Source organism: Halichoerus grypus, chromosome 1, assembly GCF_964656455.1.
Source record: "Halichoerus grypus chromosome 1, mHalGry1.hap1.1, whole genome shotgun sequence".
In the NCBI taxonomy this organism is placed as follows: Eukaryota; Metazoa; Chordata; class Mammalia; order Carnivora; family Phocidae; genus Halichoerus; species Halichoerus grypus.
Window position 1 is genome coordinate 18,697,835 of NC_135712.1, and position 14,284 is coordinate 18,712,118.

At 40.0% G+C, this 14,284-nt stretch overlaps 1 protein-coding gene across 6 annotated transcripts in view; it reads left to right on the top strand.

The window, feature by feature from the left end:
- The window catches only part of APP (amyloid beta precursor protein), a 256,472-nt gene that overhangs the window by 67,973 nt on the left and 174,215 nt on the right, over positions 1 to 14,284 (top strand). For all 6 annotated transcript variants that reach the window (XM_036072762.2, XM_036072763.2, XM_036072764.2 and 3 more), the window contains exon 3: positions 7,446 to 7,575. In XM_036072762.2, the coding sequence (XP_035928655.1) occupies positions 7,446 to 7,575 (130 nt within the window). The remainder of the gene's footprint in view (positions 1 to 7,445; positions 7,576 to 14,284) is intronic.

Sequence of the window (14,284 nt, forward strand, 5' to 3'; positions counted from 1 at the left end):
AAATATCTCATGATGACCTCTGTACCACCTTGCTATGGAGTTTCTGACTGTTTATCCGTGCTAACTGCAGTCAGACATTGCAGTTTGGATCTTTGTGTTTGAATTTGTTTTGTCACTTGTAAATTTAGAAATTTGACTTTGTTTCCACTGGACTGGTTTGTTGTTGTTGTTGTTGTTTTTACTTTTAATTCTTTTTAAGTCAAAATTTCAAGCACATACGAAAGTAAAAGAATAACAGAATGAATGCCCAAGGTACCTATCACTCAACTTCAATAATTATAAAATCTAGTCTTGTTCCTAGGTAAGTCTGGAATGCCTGTGCTCTATCTTGCCTCCTTCATGGTCTGCATTATTTTTGGCAAGCCCCTGATTGCAGATGTGTTACTTGTCCCCTTTCCGTGCTGTAAATTGATTTAAGACAAACCAAAGCATCATGTTATTTATTTTCTTTATTTTAAATATATCTTTATCACCATTACATAATTTCTAGCATTTTTTGCCCAAAAAGAAATTTCTTTGAGAATTTGGTTAAAAATTTATTTAAAAAGTTAAGAGACTTGTGGCGCCTGGGTGGCTCAGTCGTTAAGCGTCTGCCTTCGGCTCAGGTCATGATCCCAGGGTCCTGGGATCGAGCCCCGCATCAGGCTCCCTGCTCTGCGGGAAGCCTGATTCTCCCTCTCGCACTCCCCCTGCTTGTGTTCCCTCTCTCGCTGTGTCTCTCTCTGTCAAATAAATAAAATCTTAAAAAAAAAAAGTTAATAGACTAGAAAAAACAGTAAGCAATTTATTTTCAGAATTTGTAGCAATTCTTCTTACCATGATCATTAACTCTGTTTTCAGCCTTTTCCTAACTACATTTGATTTTGTGGTCTTGAATATCCTTGACCGTTTGGAAGTTAGTTGTGTGTAAATAGGACTTTTGGCATTAATCACTTGTCTAAGTGGCCTGTTTGCAAAAGGGACATGAAGGGTTCCCCTGTTTGCTTTAATTATTGGGAACAGAGGAAAGTTCTGTAGGGCTCTAACAACATATGTCTTAACTATTTTTATATTTTATGTATGTAACTACATGTTCTTGGCTTTCTTAAATATCATCAGTGTCTTTTCTTGCTTTGCATATTTAACAGCTTGAAAGTTATCTTGTCTGATATTCATATATTTCCAGTTTGAATAGAGAGAGACTTTAGATGTTTAAAATTTAGAATGAAAGTATGGTGATGGTGACTGGGTTTTAAGGTATTCTTCTGTAATGAGGCAAAACCAACTATAACATTCTAATGTGGATCTAAGATTGTTTTTACTTTTCTCTCCCTGCTGTCAATATTTTGAATTGCTTCAACTCTCTTTTTTAAAAAAGTTTAATTTATGTACTGATACATTTGCTTTCAAAGATAAAACCTGTTTCTATGGCCAGAAGAGTAGGCTCTTTTTGGGTTCCTGGACCAGCTGGATGGGTCTCCTTAGTCTAAGTAAGAGCCTGACTTTTCATTCTTTCTTCTTTAGCTGTGTATTTATCAACATTAATCTACTGCCTCTTACATGAGGCTATTATTTATATAAGTTGCTATATCATACTTGGAAGAACAATATTGGAAGGCATTGAGATGCTTATTTTTCTCAAATGCTCGTAGTCCAACTATAGTATTCTACTATTAGATTATTTTATTTAAGAGATACATTGATAATCCCTGATGGGGGTTTAATATATCCTGAATTTCCCTACAGTTAATGGACTCTGAACTTCAGCAGAAATACCCATTACATATTTGTCAGGCACTTACTGGGCTTTCACAGTGTTGGCCGCAGGTAAGGGAACATGAAGATGAATCGCTTTGTCCCTGCCTTCAGGGAGTGTGTATTCTAACAGAGCAGAAAGGCATGGGGCTGTAATGGAAAGCAGAAAGTGGTAGGCGATCAGATAAAAGATAAACTGCTTTGGATCCAGAGATGGAGACGATCAAAGAGAGGGTATTTGTGAACCAGTATTTGAGTTGGGGCCTTCTTGGGTTTTGTTCAGTCGGAAGGAAAACAAAGTAACCTATGTTTAAAAAGGGGCTTGTTGGAGGGGCCGTGCCATGCCTCACTGGAGTGACAGGTAATTGGCCGGTCCCCTCTCTGCTCGTCGGCCTTGTCTGTCTGTCTCGGGCAGCGTGCCTGCCTTTCTCACCTTAGCTTCTCTCTCTGTGTGCACATCTTCCTTTTTGATCCCCTGGACCAGCTGCTGCTTGCCCGTGCCTTGCCCCCCTCCCCCACAGGTTTTGAGATGGGCACCATCTCTGATGATGACTTTGCCTACCAGCCGGTGTTGTATCTGGCTAGAGCCTGTGTGTGTTAATTTGGAGCTCTTGAGGAAGAGAATGCGATTTAGTTTGCTTTCCTCAGACTCTAATTAGCTACAGGGACAGAGCTGCAGAGTTAAAACCTGGCCGCTAATGAGGACTCCTTCGGAAGGCGGGGGTCTGGAGCACCACAGAGAGGGAAGGGAGTTGGCAGCCTCCTGATAGCCTTCAGCCAAAGGTGGTGAACACAGAGAACCATAGGGAGGCTCCGGGGTGCCAAATTGTGTTTCCTGCCCTTTGGAAAAGTGCATTTTCCCTGGGAAGGCAGTATACACGTGTCCTTAACACGAATGTGAGGCACACTGTGATAAATACCATTAAGCATTCCTGAAGTGGGAGAGAGGGATTAACATTGCATTACACTGTGAGTGGGGGAGGTGTGTCCACGGCGTGGGGGGACCCTAATAGGCTTGGGCATCTGCAGTGTGCTGGAAGGGTCTTGAGTAGGAGTGTGTTTGGAGCATGCTGTGTGTATTTATACAGCGGCTGCTCTGGGTAGCTGTAATTCAGGAAGATTTGTAGGAACTGAGGACAGTGTACTACTGTTCACGGAACTGACGCAGACCTAGATTTGCTTCTGTTTTAAGAATTTATTAAGATAGCTGTAGTGACCTACATTTTTTTATTAATCAAGAAAATAGTTGTTCATATTTGGGGTTCACACAGGAAACATTTCAGAAAAGAAAGAGGCCATATAAAAGTTCACTTGCTGATCCTACACTAGCAAATTATTAATAATGCTTGTTGTGTTAGCAATACCCGTGTTGCCGGTGTTGGAAAGAGCACATTGCCAAAGGAGCTCAGCTGTCTTTATTTTTTTATGTTAAGATTTGAGATGCTGCAAAGAAAATGTAAAACATTGAACCAGTGTTTCTAATTAATCATGGTGAAAAGTCAAGGACTTCACTAGCCACGAACATCTTGGCATGTCTCATTATTTTAATTTTTATGCTTGCCTAAACCCATGAGCTATGCTATTTTTTCAACATAAAATGCTTGTCTCGTAACATAAAAATGGTTGTCTCTGGTCACCTACTGGAGCTGCTTAATAAAAAACTAAGTGTCCAGGACTTGAATTTTTAGTCCGAAACTTTAATGTGTTTTTTTCATTGTGTCGTTTTGTTTTTTTGTTCCTGAGTTGGGGCTTGTGTGCCCCTGTGGACTCCCTGGGACTTTCTCTGTGCTTCCAAAGAAATTTTGTTACTTGTCTTGTTGATGTTCCTCCCTCTTCTAAAATAAACCTCCTGATTTTAGAACAGCAAAATTTTATTATCTTTGGCAGATCCAAACCCATAACTCCTTGTCTCTGAAAAATAGGTGAATCAGGTTCATGGTACTGACACAGACTGTGCATGGGATTTCTGCAAGTTCAGAGTTTATGATCTATGATCACCTCATCCACCTGCACATTAACAGCCGTCACTGTCGGCGTTCTGGAGAGAGAAAGTCGAAGCAACAGGAAAGAACACAAATGCTCTAGATCTCATGAGGGGAACTGGAAGTAAATTCTGTGTTCGGCTAATCACTTTTTGTAGCTCTGGTGATCTTGGGGAAAAACCTTGTTTTCACTGATTTTAATTTTTCTGTACGCACTTCTGTCTGCTAGAAAATTCCCAGCTGAGTAAGTTACTGCTGTGTTGCCCAGACATTGCTATCGGAAACTGAAGATGGTATGCAGCATGAACAAGAGAGCCTTCCTCTCCTGCTTATCAATTTGTACCCTGCAAATGGTTGTTTTTTGTTTGTTTATTTGTTTGCTTTTGGTTTGCAATTAAAAAGAAAAAAAATGTGACTTGTCTGGGCTTGGCACAGGGCTTACAGAAAACTGAAAGTTCCTGAGAACATTCTCAGCAGGGTAGTATTTCTGTGAAGAGGCAGCTAGAACCCCTTAAGAAAAATGCAGTCACTCACACTTTAAGGCACATAAAGTCATGTCCCTCAGGGCAAACTCTCCGTGTCATGGAGTTTATGACTCACGAGTGCTATACTTTTGTGATCCAATAAACAAGGAAAGGTGGCGGGAGAATTATATTCCTGTACAAAGAGCCACTTCACCTTTCATTATATGGAAGAAAGCCATGGGGATAATAAATTTTTAGTGCCGTTTTCAAGTTGAGCATTATCCGTGACCGAAATGCATGCAGCAAGGTGTTACGATACTTATGAACAAAATAAAATAAAGGGAAGATAGCTGTTTCAGTTTGGAGCTAAGTTAGCTGGCCATGTTTTTGAAGAGTAACTTTCTTGGTACCACCCCAGGATTCTGGTTCAGATACCCTGTTTTGTGTGTTCTCATGGCACATACCTCTCCCACTGGATTTATCTCGTACTACACTGGGGGCCTTAGTGTTAAAAAATAGACTTTATGGGGCACCTGGATGGCTCATTTGGTTAAGCCTTTGGCTCAGGTCATGATCCCAGGGTCCTGGGATCGAGTCCCGCATTGGGTTCCCTGCTCAGCGGGGAGCTTGTTTCTCCCTCTCCCTCTGCTGCTCGCCCTGCTTGTACTCTCGCTCCCTGTCAAATAAATAAATAAAATCTTTTAAAAAAATAGACATTATATTTTAGAGCAATTTTAAGTTCACAACAAAACTGAGGAAGTGGCACAGGAATTTCTTATATATCCCCTGTCCCCCCCACCGCCCCCGCCCAGCCTCCCCCATCAGCAGCAGCCCCGCCACAGCGGTACATATGTTCCACTTGGTGAGTTGACACTGACTTCATAGTCACCCAGAGTCCATAGTTTACATTAGGGTTAGCTCTTGGTGTTGTACAAGCTACGGGTTTGGACAAATGAATAATGACCACATTCGTTATCGTAGTATCATACAGAATACTTTCATGGCACTAAAAATCCTCTGTGCTCCTGCTGTTCATCCCTCCCTCCCACCTCCTAACTCCTGGTGGGCACTAATCATTTTACTGTCTCCATGGTTTTGCCTTTCCCAGAATGTCACAGAGTTGGAATCGTACGGTATGGAGCCTCTTCAGATTGGCCTCTTTCCCTTGGTCATGTGCATCTAAGGTTTCTCCGTGTCTCCTCATAGCTTGGCAGTTCGTTTCTTTTTGGCACTGGATAATTCACTGTCTGGATGGACCAGCTTTTATCTGTTTTCGGTGCTTTATTTTTTTTAACTGATGTATCTCAGGGCTGGGACTAAGGTGAGGTGAGTGAGGCACTCAGGAATCAAATAATATTTTAATGCAGTATATAAAAAATCAGAACTAATGCCCCCAAACCCACAATGAATAAAATATCAACAGTTTAAGTAAAGACAGGATCGTGGCAAGCCCTCTCTGATTGCTATGGACAATCCTAAGCAACATTCTCCCTATCCATAGCCCACACTGCGGATGCTGTTTTCTTGCTCAGAAACCTGGTTCTCCCCCACAAGCACTGCTTCCCCTGGAGCCTCTGCTTTTAGAAGTTCTTTCCTCATAGACCTGCTAGCATTGTGCCAGGAGGTGGGGGTCGCCTCCTTCCTCCTCATCTTCACTTCCCAACCAGTCTTCCCCTCTCCTCCCTAAAACGTCCCCGGCCCCAACTGTGAGGTACATGCTTGTGAACTAGGGCACCTTGCTCTTCTGTCTGTTGGTGTTTGGAGTCTGGACACCTCTCTCCACCTCAGCGGCATTCCCCCTCAGTCTTTGAAGGGTTTAGCTCTTGGCTTTCTGTCACCCAAACCATGCCAACCTCGAAGATCCTTCCAAGATGCCAGTTTCCCAGTTCCTTGATGATTCCTTCCGCCAGTGATCTTGCTGCCATCCTCATTCTTCATCAGCCATTCCCTCCCCTGGCTGTATTCTCCTCCTTGAAATTGCCAATGATGTAACTTCTACGAAATCTTGCATTTCAACTCTCCAACACTCCCACGTTGTAAGCACCTCTTATAGCCATCTCACTTTCTTCGGTGCCTTTATGCCAAAATTCTGTGGCCCACACCAGGACTCGTTGATACTACAGCTTTGAACCGTGTATCCCACCTTCATATTCCAACTTAAGATTTTAGGGTCCATCACTATAACCATTCCCTTGCTTTTACAGCCTCTATTCCCTTAGGCTTGTCTCTATTGTCTTTATTCGGCACAACAGCAACCATAGCGAAGTGTAAGATTTATGCAAGGGAAAGCCTAGTTTAGAAATACATTTTTATGTTTATTTTTTTTCTTTTGCATCCCTACTCATTATTATTAATAGAAGTGATTTGGTATTGGACAAATATATTTTTTATGTTGATGAAGTTTCACATTTCATTCTGAGTAACTGTGAGTTACTGAGATCAGTAATCAAGGCAAAGAGCTGTAGTTAGTTATCAAGGGTAGAGGTTCATGAAAGCAGTTCTTTATCTAAATGACACCCATGGTAACTGTTTGACAGATTATTCTTTTTTTTTTTAAACACTTTATTATTTATTTATTTATTAGAGAGAGAGAGAACAAGCAGGAGGAGCCGCAGAGGCAGAGGGAGAAGCAGGCTCCCCGCAGAGCAGGGAGCCCGATGCGGGGCTCGATCCCAGGACCCTGGGATCATGACCTGAGCCAAGGGCAGACACTTAACCAACTGAGCCACCCAGACGCCCCAACAAATGATTCTTATATAAATTACTTTGAATAAAGAGAAGATTTTTATATAGAAAGCTGCTGTGTGTCATATGCTGTACGTAAAATGTTCGCTTAGTTAGTAAAATAGGGGTGGGTTAAATTTAAGTAATGGTAATATTCCCAGGGGTATCTAGTATAACATTTATTTAGGACATTACAGAATATCATCCTCACACCAGTTTATTTTGCATTAAGATGACCCTGTACTTATAAGAGGGTCCCCTCCCCGTTTCTGTTTTATCTCCCCTGGAAAAATAAAATAGTATTTTAAGCCTGAGCGGGTACAATAAAATAAACGCCACATCCCTTAACATTTTGAATGGAATGATTAGGTTTTTGTCGCCTGCATCGTTTTCTTTACCCAGAATTTCTTAAGCTCGATCAGAGGTAGAGTAGCACGAAGGCTGGGAGGTAGCAGGGCCTTAGGATAACAGCAGTGGTTGATGAGGTGCGTGCGCGCGCTGGCCCTCTAGTAACAGTTTCCCTTTTCGTGTGCTCTCGCAGGTCTACCCTGAACTGCAGATCACCAACGTGGTGGAAGCCAACCAACCAGTGACCATCCAGAACTGGTGCAAGAGGGGCCGCAAGCAGTGCAAGACCCACGCCCACATTGTGATTCCCTACCGCTGCTTAGGTGAGCTGGTCGCTGCGTAGCGGACACGCGTAGCTCTGCTCTTTGGGGTTGAAAAAGGATGCACTCATTAGATCAGATACGCAGTTTCATTCTGCCACTCTGTATGGGACTGTATTTTGCGGTCTTAAGGTATCCTGTGTTCTGACAGCGCAGGGAGCAAAATTTTTTAGCTTCCTGCCTCAGAATGAATTTGCCTAAAATGTTTATTAAAACTACAGATTCTTAGACCCGATTCCGTAACTGCTGAATGAAAAGGCTTGGGGACGGGGTTCAGGAATCCTCATTTTACCAAATCCCATAGGTGATTCTCAGGCACACTAACTGTCTAGACTTGGAGAACTAGGGCCTTGTGTGTTTTCTCACGTAGACTTCATACAAGAGAGAACCGAATGTGAAGCTCTTCCATTCTGCTGATTTCTTCAAAATCTCTTTCCTGAAACAGCCAATTACTCCTCCTGGCAATAGTTGGGACACTAGAGTTGGGGAATTCTTTTATCTGCTTATATCAAACTGGAGGAACCAGCTAGATCACTAAGGTTTAAATGGGTGTTTCTCTCACCAACCTCAAATTTTACTTCCACTTTTGATTTGAAAAACTGCGCTGTTTAGTGTGATGTCATACTTTTTCCTCTGGAAACATTGTCATACTCCATATTTAATCTGACTTTGTAACTAATCTCTTCGTAGTTGATATTTTTATATAACCAGGCAGTGTGGAAATCAGCATTTGGTCTGATAGCTTGCACGGTTGTAAGGACACAGAGATGTCTACAGGGGGGCTGTGGACAAATATTGATACACATTCCAGTGACTTCTTGTAAAAACTAAAAGGGATCTTTTTTTAAAAAAAAGTCCCAACAGCAAACTTAGGATAACTGTTGAATATTCTGGAGATCTGTATAATACTTGCTTAAACGTGAATGTTGTAACAGCATATGTACTGATTACTGTTCATGCATGTGCATAATTTGAGACATTAATAGAAAACATGGGCCATTAGAATGAAGTTTTCATCTGGTTTTACTACTCACAATGGAATTGATGAAGAGAATGTGGAAAACCAGATTCTTAAACATTTGATAATTCAAGAGTTCCCTTGTTCCTCCTCCTTCTTTATTCTTAAATACTTTACAAGGCCTCTAACTCTTTTCTGTCTAACTGGTTAAAAACTGAAGATTTAATAAGATGAAGATAAGTAATGCTTAAATATAGAGGTCAGCTGTCTCCAGGAACTGTGTATTTCAAGCCAATTTAGTTATTATGCCAAGAGACCATTTAATTCAGTGTAAGTTAGGAAGTAGATCAGCAACCAGTTAATTAGGTGGGTCAGGTCTTATTAATGATCTGTTTCTTTTGGTTCTCACCCATTCTATGAAATGTTTCAGATACATTTTGTTTAGGATATAAGCTCACTGGGAACCAGGTAGTAGGTCTCTGGATGAGCATTATTGCTGATGACACCTGATAGGTTACTCACAACTACACCTGTTTCAAAAGTGAACAATATCATTTTGCTTAACATCTTCCTGCTTCATAACTATTCAGAAGTGTCAGAATTGGCTAAACAGTGGAAACCACATTATGGATATAGTTTACCACGATGGCGCACTTAGTTGTGGCAAATTTCCTTTGACCCCAAATTTCCTGTGACCCTAAATTGATTGTCTCCTCCTTCCCAGCTGCTCTCCTTGCCCTACTCCATGCCCCATCCCATGGCAAGAGTGAATTGAAACTCCAGGGGAAAAAATACTGTCAAAAGGAAGAAAAGATGTATGAAATGCCTTCAGATGTAAATATGAAGTCAGAAGATTTTATGATAATGCTGTGATTAACTGTCAAGATGTTTTTAATGTGATAAAGCGTGTTCTGCACCATGGAGGAAGGTTCCTCCTAAGTGGTCTCACTTCACAGGCACAAATATTGAGAGTCCGTGAAGGAGGATGTCTTGCTATACGTGGCACCAGGTATTTGTGACAGAATTAGGACGAAAGTCCAGGACCTTTCAATACACGATCCGGTGTTACGGTCGTAACAGAAATTGTTCTGGAGCTAATAACCAGCTGGTTTACCAAATCAGGTCATAAAGGAAAGAAAGGCTGTGAATGAGAGGCAATCAATAACAGTTCTTTTTAAAAGTCCCAACCCACGTTGTATTCATAAAGGAGATAGTTGTGACTCTGGCACGTGATAATGTTTTCCACTTGATGATAGTAATAAGCAACATTCTTATATATGACTTGCTGCTTGAAGAAGAATTAGTGTTTAGCATTAGTGTAAGTACCCTCCAAACTCTATGGCTATATCCAAACTTATCCTTTAGACAAAAGACATGATTTTACTGAAGGTAGTTCTCAGAAAGGAGCTACCTAGAAAGCAGAGTACAAATGTCTTAAACATTAAGCATATTAAAACCCAAAACAGAGCTTGAGGAGAGAAAAATGCCTGTTAATGCCTAGCATGCACTCTTCTTGACCTTTCTATCAGATGCAGGATTGGTGTTGTACTGTGTTATTTTTCTTCAGGTCATGTATTTGTCTTGGGCATACTTGCTCGGCAGTATCTTGCGTTCCTTGTCTAGATGGAGAAAGTGTATGAGGTTGCTGTTGACACTTTCCTTCTATGCAGTGGGTGATTTCCCTTGAGAGTGAGTTGGCTTTCTCTTTTCACCCTTTGCATTTGATTGTGCTTCTAGAACCAGAATGTAAGATTGCTCTTCATCACATGAATGTTTCATTAATTATCTCATGTGGAATTAAGCACATCATTATCATTACTCAAGGAGAATATTTTCTTTGCAAAGTCTTCCACCCCTTTCCACTAGAATGACTACTCTTCCTGGTGTAATAGACTCACCACTGAAACTAACACTGGTCTGCACTTGGTTCTGTCCAATATAGGCAGGGTGCATTGCATGAGACAAATTACTCTTGATTTCTGGGGTCAAAAGTGGGCTAATAGCTTAACCCAAAAGTATTAGAAATTAAAGAATTGCTACCTTAGAGGTCATTCTGTCTCATTTTATATTCAAGGCTTTCCAAACATACAGGTAGTAATGACCAGGAAACTATTCAGACGTGGTCACGTGAGAAACTAAAGGTATTTGATTCATCTCGATTTTGAATTTTATTCCTTCAGTAAAGCGTTAAGATAAGATAGTCATACCTTGTCTTTTGGTGGCTACTGTTGTGTGAATTATCTACAACTACCTTAATCTTCTTGGGTGTGAAAAGTTTGTATTTGGATATTCTGACAGATAATGTACCAGAGTAGTTTTTTGGATTTATGCTGAAGCAGAACAATATCCAAGAATGTTACATGAGACTCCACCTAATTTTAAGAATGGGGCTGGGCATGGGAGAACGTTTTATCGTAGACGCTAGGATCTTGGAAATGCCCAGATGTCCCAGCACAGTAATCCAGTCAGTACCTGTGGCTCCTTCCCCTGTTCATTGACCTCTGCACTGTCAGTACAACTGCTTATGAAGTCCTGGGAGATGGTGTGCTGCGTTATATACATACATACTGTGGGAATGATGCTTGATGAGCCGTGCTTTTGCACACCAGAGGGACACGAATTCTTGAATGTCCTCTGTTTTTAAGGATTGTCTACATCATGCTATCATAAGGAATGGCCAGAATCCCTGGACCTTTCTCATCAGGGAAAGCTAATCACTGTTCCTGGAGAGAGATCAGACTCCTTCTCATGTGGTCTTTCGCGTGGGACCGATGAACGTTCCGAATTCGTCATACTTCCAAGCCAGTATATAGAGTCTGATTCTCAATAATATAAAAGAAAATATTCATGGAAAAGAAATCTTACCAGTGTTTATTTACAAATAGTGAGATTACAGGTGATTTTGATTTTATTTAAGTGTTTGTTAATTTCTATAATAAACAAGTCTCTTTTTTTTTAAAGATTTTATTTATTCATTTGAGACACAGAGATACAGAGAGAGAGAGAGAGCATGAGCAGGGAGAGAGGCAGAGGGAGAGGGAGAAGCAGGCTCCCCTCTGAGCCAGGAGCCCGACGCGGGGCTGGATCCCAGGACCCTGGGATCATGACCTGAGCTGAAGGCAGACGCTTAAGCACGACTGAGCCACCCAGGCGCCCCAAACAAGAGACTTTTATCAAAAAAAGATGGACAATGAAATCAGTGCATAAAATGTCGTATCTGTCACAGGTAGTGATAGTTGAGAAAGAGGTCAAAGGCTTGGAAGAGCACACAGAATAACCGTCGTTTTATCCGCTGATGGTTGTGCCTTGCAAGCTTTATGTGGTCGTGGCAACTCCTTACGGGAAAATTTTTTTAGTTTTAGAAGTACCATACTGCCAAATTAAAAGAAAATGTCTCCATCCTTATCTTCAACCACATATAAGCAGCATTCATCATTACTAATTCTTCAGAAAGGGCTTTGATCTTGTTTTTTGTTGTTTTCCCTCCAAATTTGTATATGGGAGCTACATTTCTTTCAGGGCAGATTGTTGAATGGGAAGAAATTACATTCTCCCTGTAGATGGCTTCTGAGTGAGGAAGGACATTTAGGTAAGTAGGAGAATGTACAGAAATGATTTCCTTCTGGGTAGGTCATCGGCCATCACCAGTGATTAAATCTCCCTCCCCTTTCTGCCGGCTCCCCATTGACACTAATTATATTGGCTCCAGACTGAGCTGAAAACGTTGATTTTTTTTTTTTTAATAAATCAAATTTTGAAAAAATTAGTGATCTTTGTTGTCTCCAACTCCAATTTAGTTTCATCTTCTTGTTTTAATTATGGTACCTGCTGTTCTGCCTTCTTTCTGGAACTTTTAACAACTTGTGTTTTGTCTGGGGTAAGAGCTAGGATAGCATGAATGATTTACGTAGTTAAATCTTTAATTTTGTCCTTTTTTTTTTTTTTTTGCTGGAGATAATATTCAAGAGTCGTTAAGTAACATAAGTTATTATAAAGAAAAACAATAATTTTTGAAAACCTCCTGCTCTACCCTGTGGGGTGCTCTGCTGTCACTGCTTTATTAAAACACAAAAGTCATTGGTGCAGGCCCCAGATGGTAGGCACAGAAAAGAAATCTGTCTATTCGCAGTGGTACTATTCCAGTGATTCTTAGTGATGCATTGGAAAAGTGAATAGTGTGGGGTTAACGGGAATTTTCCTTTGTAGGACATGCTAAGAATTATAACTGTGTCCTTAAATTTCTCTGATTACAAAAGTAATACATGTTCATTGTGCCAAGTTGAGAAAATGCAGCCACAACTGAGAAATAACAACTTGCTTCCAGTCTGTGTTTTTTTGCATGTAGTTTGCGTTTAGTATTTTTCACAGTTATATAATTCTTGTTTCTTGTTTTATGAACTTTTTTTCACCTCGCACTTTTACACTACTTTATTCATGAAATTAAATAATCTTGGAAAGTACAGTTTTTAAACTAACCTTATACCAGACCCTGTAATGTGTCTATTCCTTACTTCTGGTGATTTATTTTGTGGTGGTGGTGGTTATCAGTGGTGCTGTGATGAACATCATGGTGAATACTTTGCAGTCATTTGTTTTCTTTTTGTAATCAGTTCTTGGTTGAATGTCTTGCAAATCTTGTAGTCATTTTAATAAAATACACGTGTGCTATTTAATTATATCAAGATATGAAGGAAATTTTTAATACTGATGTATGATTCTGAGTTTAAAGATATACTCCATTAAGCTACTTTTTTTTATTGATAGTAAGTTTACAAATCTAATTTCTATTATTTGTTAGTAATAAAAGGGACTATTTAGAATAATGTTTTCTCTAAATTCCAACTTGAGAATCAGTCAATGGACTATTCACAGAGAAATAAAAATGACTAATAAAAAGTATAATTAATATATACATTGTGTGAGTATCCACTACCTACATGTGTGGCCAAGGAGATAGTTAAACTGTGGTCCCTCCTCTTTTACAGGTTATAGTTGAGCAATGGGTATGGGGAATTTCAGCTGAGAAATTTAAAGAAGACTTAGCAGGAAGTAGCATTTGAGCCAGAATTTCAAGGACTGGGACAAGCCTGGAGGCTATCTTAATTTGGGGATTTAGACAAAGGATGAGTAAAAATCCTGAAGGTAGGACCGTAGAGAGTATGTATAGAACATGGTTCACTGTTTCAGGAAGAATGGTCATTGATCATGATTAAAGGTAGTGATTTTTAAAAAGCATTGCTGTTTTCATTCATTTTTTAATAGATACTATTATGATATTTTTTAATTTAAATGTACAAATAAACAATTATTTTGAGGCTGTTATTGAATATATACCTGTTTTACGTATACCCATGGTACTTTTGCTCTTGGCAACTAAGGTTGGAATTTTTGAGAGTAGGTCATTTTTTTTTTTTAAGCTAATAATTTATAAGAAGGGTGAATAGTTACTCAGGCACATCCTGCTACTCTGGTTATTCATGTTTTGCCATTTCTTGGTATGAAATACCAGCACTGTTTGAGCTGGACTCGTAGTTGTATATGCGCATGTGGCTCTCTCCAATATGAATATGAAAATCAAAAAATTGAGATTATTACGGTTTGTCCATATGAGTGAGTTACAGCCCCTATATTTGCTGTCATCTTTTATAATGAACAGCTAACCTCATGAAAAGCGTATTCTGTGTTTAATTTCTTTTTGATACTGCTTTTTAATTATTTTTCATATATGGAGATAGACATTGGCATCCAAGAAGT